Source organism: Arvicola amphibius, chromosome 6 (assembly GCF_903992535.2).
Source record: "Arvicola amphibius chromosome 6, mArvAmp1.2, whole genome shotgun sequence".
Taxonomy (NCBI): Eukaryota; Metazoa; Chordata; class Mammalia; order Rodentia; family Cricetidae; genus Arvicola; species Arvicola amphibius.
Window position 1 is genome coordinate 9,175,122 of NC_052052.2, and position 6,356 is coordinate 9,181,477.

The following is a 6,356-nucleotide window of genomic DNA, read 5'->3' on the forward strand; positions in this document are numbered from 1 at the left end:
TAGGAATTTCCTTTGGAAGGTCTGTCCTTGGGTGGTGCCTGGTTGGTCTCAGTTTGTGTTCTTTCTTGGAACCAGGTATTGCCTTAGGGTAAGCTACTTACTGAGACTCAGGCCTCTATTGGACTTGTAATGACTGGGTCCCACAGTGTCTGATCCCTTGGAACTGGAGTTAAAGAGGGTTCTGAGCACCCACATGGATACTGGGTCCCCGAAAAGAACGAGTGCTTTGAACTTCTCAGCTGTCTCTCTAACCCTCTTCTCTTAACATTTCTACTTTTGTTCAGAATGCAAGAGGTGGCCCTGAAAATGTAATACATACAAGTGACACTATACAGATGCAGCAGGATATACTTAGGAATATTTGTATATGTACATATATATGTATGCAATGCCAATTAATTAAAGAAAGAGGTCATGTTTTTGAACAGCAATGAAGGATATATGGCAGGGTTTTTAAGGAATAAATGGGAGAAATATATAATTATATTAGAATCTAAAAAGAAAAAGTACATATAATTGGCAAAGGATCTTTACAGTTAGGTTTTATGGAATTCAGTAATCATTCATAAAAAATTCACTTTTGGGATCATAACAGTGTCTTTATTTTGGGTGCTTGTACATGACATACATTCTTGCCATTACCTGTTTGTGGAGGGTAGAGTTGGAGTCAGCCAACCCCTAATATTATGTGGGTATCCAGGGTCAAACTCAGATTGCCAAGGTTGGCCCTAGTTACCCTTTACCTATTGAGCAATCTTGACCCCATATTTTTATAAAACTAATGGAGAAAAAACAAAAGGTGTGACAGGAAATTCTTTATAGATATCTGATTATACAGATATAAAGATACACATTGGTTGGGCTCAGAGACTCAGTAACAAAGTAAAGACAGTTTGGGCTAGAGATGGCTCAGAGGCTCAGAGCATTGGCTGCTCTTCCAGAGGTCCTGAGTTCAAGTCCCACAACCACATGGTGGTTCACAAGCACTAAGATGAGATCTGTTGCCCTCTTCTGGTGTGCAGTCAAACATGCTGACAGAACACTGTCTAAATGATAAAGATCTTAAAAAAAATAACTTTAAAAAAAAGACGCTGGGTGTTGGTGGTGCACGCCTTTAATCCCAGCACTTGGGAGGCAGGGACAGGCAGATCTCTGTGAATTCAAGACCAGCCTGGTCTACAAAGCTAGTTCCAGGACAGGCTCCAACCCTACAGAGAAACCCTGTCTCAAAAAACAAACAAAAAACAAAGAAAAGAAGTTATTTAGGGGCTGGAGAGATGGCTCAGTGGTTAAGAGTACTGGCTGCTCTTCCAGAGGTTCTGAGTTCACTTCCCAGTAGCCACATGGTGGCTCACAACCATCTGTCATGAGATCTGGTGCCCTCTTCTGGCATGCGGGCATACGTGGAGGCAGAATGTTGTATACGTGATAAATGAATCTTTAAAAAAGACAGTTTGCTACTGCAATACTTTAGGAAAGCACAGGGGCCTTTGTTCATCTCCTGGAGGTCTTCATGTGCAGCTGACCAGTCAGAGTTGGGGGCCTTAAAATATAGTGCTCCACAGCCAAATGACTTACAAGCTGAGTTTGGTGGTATCCATTAGAGATCCCACTAGTCTAGAACTGGGAGTGGGGAGGGGGATGAGGGTGTAGGGGCCAGTCACGATAAGCTAAACAGAAACAGACCACCCAAAGGAAGTTCTTTACTTCCAACCATCATCACCTGCCAGAGTAGAACAATACCAGGTTGCAGGAACAACCACAAACTGAGATTACCTGAGCACCACCCAGGAACAGACCATCCAAAGAAAAAGGTCTAACATTCCAACTGTTGGAGATAGGATCACCTGCCAGCACACTCACCAGGACACCCCTAGACAAATGTCAGCCAATCAGGAGCCCTGAACCTTAGAAACCCATCACCTCCACCTTTACTGCTATAAAAACTGAGCTGGGGGCTCTCTGTTCATTCCAATATGTTGGACATGCGGAGACTGAGTTTGCAAATTTGCATAAAATAAAGGCTCTTTGTTTTTACACAGGACTCGGTCTCCTTGTTGTTTTTTTGGGGGGACTTCGTGGAGCTAGGCACAACAAGGGGTCCGAGGCCACCCTGGGCTTCATTAAGAAGAATGGAAAGGAATGATGCTTTCCCCCCTCTTCTTTGTTTATTGGGTTCTGCTCTGCTTTAGTCATCTTTTGTCCCCACAGCTCCTCCTAGCCTGAGTACCCTGGATTGCAATCTGATGCTCATTCATTAAAACTCCCTTCCTCAGACCTTGACTTTGCATGTGTTGCTACATTGAAACCTTACATATAACCCAATGGATGATGCACATGTTGGAAGACACTGGCAGATTTGCTTCAGTTCACCTTGTTGTTGAGAGGTTTTAGCCAACCAGAGCTTAGACAAGACAGAATCTTTCCATTTCTCTGTCCAAAAGACTGTCCTGACTATCGTCTTTCAGCACGAGATTTAATGACTAAACAGCACAACACAGAGAGAATATCAGGTTCTCAGGATCTGTCTGTTGCTTTACTTTGCATGCAGGAGGAGGCCTCTGAAGAGCCAGTCCTCAGAGGAGCTACATTTGGAAATGTAGAACTCTCTTTCTCACTCCACAAGACACTTAACCTTCCCATCCAACGTGCTCATCAATGTCAACCCTTGTGTTGTATCCCCACAGCACATAATTTTATTTCCATCACACTGAGTAATGTTTAAAGCTGTGTTCTGGTATCCCCTGGATGAGAGGCCTGTCCCTGTGCCTCATTTCTTGGTCAGGAAGGAATTTACAGTCAGCAATCACAAAGTGTGGTCTCCAGTTCATAGGTGCAACGCTTACCACAGTCATAACAGGCATTGCTACCAAAGCGGAGAGACCTGAACTGCCTTTCTGTGACGACTGTGTTCTTCAGCTCAGCACAACGCTGGGAAAATTCCTCTACATTGATATAACCCAAGTGATTGTAGACCTCCTTAGGAGCAGGGTATAGCTCCTTGGTCAGCTGGCTTAGGTTGGCAGTGTGGTGGAGAAGTTCTTTCAGGATATCGCTTGAGAAGTCATTATCGTAGAAATTAATGCTGGTGAGCTGGCAACATTGGCTCAGGGCAGGGAGAAGGACCCTGAGGTCAGGGTCCTTCATCCTACAGTCTTTCAATTTCAAGGTCTTCAGAGTGCATGCAACACTCTCTAAGAAAAATTTGAGAGGCAAGAAATTCAAATCACTTAAAATGACCCCTTTCAAGTAAAGATGCTTAAGCTGACAGTGAGTCCACTGGGCAAAGGAATCCAAGTCTGACTGTGAGAACTTGCAGAGAGAGATGGACAGGGACTCCAAGGGGGTCTTCAGGCACCTAAGGAGAGACCAATGGGTTATTTTGAAACACAGTGGTGGGTCTGCCCTAGAGGGAGAAGGGACCACATAGCCAGGGTCAATGTGACCATGGGATGGCCATGAGCACAATACAGCCCGTTGGACTGATTACTCAAGACACACCACTTTTGCTCTAGGGGGTCACCTTCATGGTGGGACTGGCTTATTCCACAGCTACCTTTTCTAATCTTCAGTGACAAGCAGGGACCCAGAGTTGCAAGGAGGCCATTAGGCTAAAGGGCGTACAGGAAAGAGAAAGATGGGACCCACAAGGCCACATCAGGTGGCCTCCTGAAGAATGACTCTCTGCCCCAGTGTCTGCACCTGTTCACTATTCAGCCATGACTTTGACTCTCAACCACAGCTTTTCCGTTTCCTGTCCACTTAGCCCCCTCCTGCTCTCAACAGAGCCTTACACTATTTGGGAATTAGGGGCAGGCTGGGATGTCTTCTCCCAGATCTAAACGCAGAGCTCACCTGGGAAACTGTGCAGCTCTGTGTCCTCCCCATGCTGTGCCTTCTTTTTCCTGTTCCTCCTCAGATCAGACAGCATTTCGGGGAAGGAACTGCAACCCACCCTCCCTAGATCGAAGCTAATGCCGGCCTTCTACCCTGGCAGCTGAGACCATACAATCCACCACACTTCATTGCTCAGCTGTCTGAGTGTCATGTGGGCCCTCAATCAGTTAACATGAAATAAGACCATCCCTCCCTATTCACTGTGAAATGCACAGTGGCCTACAGATTCCAGGGGCCCACACTTTCTAATGTGAAAAAAAGTTTACTCTGGTAGCTGAAACTGCTCTTCATCCTTTCTTACCTAAGCAAGAGTTTCATGTGGTCATTGACGAAGTAGACATCGTCCAGGCTGAGATGCTGGAGACAGCTGAGCTTGGAGAACACAGACACGATCTTGGTGACCCTCTTGTCCTCTGTGTCAGCCGTAGCCCTTCCTCTGAAGATGCGGATGACCATGACCTTTTGAAGGTGGCTCATCTTGCTGATGTAAGGAACCAAATGTACCAGGGTGGAGAGATTGCACACTGTATTCAGTTCCAACTCCTTGATGAACTCTGGCTTTAAAATTTTTAAGACGTCCCGGACCCTGTAGAATGGTAGCGTCCCAATCTTCAGCTTCACACAGCACAGCTGCAGGGAAGCCTTTCTCCTCTCAGCCCACTGCAACAGCTGTGCTTGCTGTTCATCCTGGGGGAGCTGAAGTTCAGCGACAATCTTCAAATGCCGCCTCAGTGTGGGTCTAGAGAGGCCCTTCCCTCCTGGCCTCTCAGGCAAGGTTTCTGCTGAGGGCTCTCCCCTCATCCTTCCTGTCCACACTTCCCAGAAATCATGGCAGACATTCCTCAAGTCCACCACCTGAAGCTTCTGTCCTCTGTGGGTAAAAAGAGAAGTGCCAGGAGGTAAATTGAGACCCAAAGCTGTTTTCTCCCTCTCGGATGGGGATTTTCCCTACTCTGCTTTATCTGCTTCATAGTCGTGGCTTTCAGTGCTGTCTCCCCAGTGCAGAGCCTCAGGCTTGTCAAGCATGAACACTTTGCCTGCCCAGCACCTGAAGGCCCATCCTGTTTTCTTCCATTCAGTTGCTCTGGTCTTCTGTCGGCTCCTATTTCTAATACCCAGTGAAGACACAGACACAGGGTCATTCTTCTGTGGCTGCATCTGCTCCAAGAGATATCTCATACTAAATTGACATCTGCTACAAGTATTCAACAGGAGCCAAGGCCTCAGCAGCCCTTCAATATACTGGCCAAAGCCTCTGATCCATCTTTGACCCCATACTCCCTGAGCCCAGTTGTCCCTTCCATATATTCCAGTGTGTGCCATTTGGCATTCTATGGTTATTGTTTACCTGGGGCGAAATCTCCGTCGCAGCCACGTGTCTACTCCATCTAGCATAGCCTGGTAGATCTCCAAGTTGGGGTTGTTCATCAGAAGCCCAGCAGGAAGGCAGGGATACGGCCAGTCTGTCACCAGGGCCTTAATTATCTTTTTTCGTCTCTGAGTGTCGGACTCCTTGAACAGCGGGGGAAAGAGCACCATTGGCAGGTCCTGCAGAGTAGAGATGGTCAAGGCCTCATTCCTCACCAGGCTCTGCACTCCCAGCTGTAGGAGTGTGGGTGGGGCCTGGAAGGTCATTCTGATGGATGTTTAGGGAGATGGTCCTGGGGAAGAATTTAGGAAAAAAAATATATATTTTCAGAGTCTTTCTTATGAAGCTCTTTCCCCTCACAGTAAGCACCTGGCACCACTCTGGCCTTGATGGAGATTGGCTTTGCTCATTAGTCACTGTTTGTTGGTCTCAAAGGCAAACTCACTACACTGGCAGCTTGTGGAGCCTCTCAACACTCAGTCACATTCACCATTGTCCCGTCCAGTCCCAACCTCTGCTACTCTGAAGCCCATAGCCCTTTGGAAGGGGGACTCCAGGAAGGAAAAATCTGAGCTCCTTTCCTCATGGCAGAAAAGATCCTAACCACCTTTCAGAGACAATGGATTTGTGATATGCCCACCCCACCAATATTCTAATTTCAAAAGACTGATCCTGCCTGGCAGGGACTGAGGAGAATCTGTGAACGGGGTTGTTGCCTTTAATTTTCAGAGTTTCAGCTCCTGCTTTAGGGAGCCTATATCATATCTTGGGCATAGACAGTGCACTGGGTATGTGTTTGGGGGGACGGTAGTGAAGGTTCAGGTCTTTCTAGCAACTTGGTTTTGCTCATCATGTAGCCCAGAGCCAGCTATATAGGCCAGGCTGAACTCAGCTCACCCTAAGATCCTAGAATTGGACACTCGACAATCTGATGTGACCTTATTGCTCAGCGTGGTGTCATTTAAACAGGCAAATGCAGGAGGATTCCACATAGTCTAGTCTATAGTTTGAGGCCAGGCCAGTATTAGAAGTTACAAAAACAAAAATAAGCAAGAAAGGTATGAGTCCCTTTGATTTTGCCTGAGGTCGT

At 46.7% G+C, this 6,356-nt stretch overlaps 1 protein-coding gene across 1 annotated transcript; it reads right to left on the bottom strand.

The window, feature by feature from the left end:
- Positions 1-2,799: 2,799 nt before the first annotated feature.
- Positions 2,800-5,532, bottom strand: LOC119816056 (preferentially expressed antigen in melanoma-like protein 7). Its single transcript, XM_038332315.1, has 3 exons — positions 5,246-5,532; positions 4,199-4,768; positions 2,800-3,358 (listed from the first exon to the last, which is right to left on the bottom strand). Exons 1-3 carry the CDS (start codon positions 5,530-5,532, stop codon positions 2,800-2,802), a joined length of 1,416 nt encoding a protein of 471 aa, XP_038188243.1.
- Between the last annotated feature and the right edge of the window lie 824 nt (positions 5,533-6,356).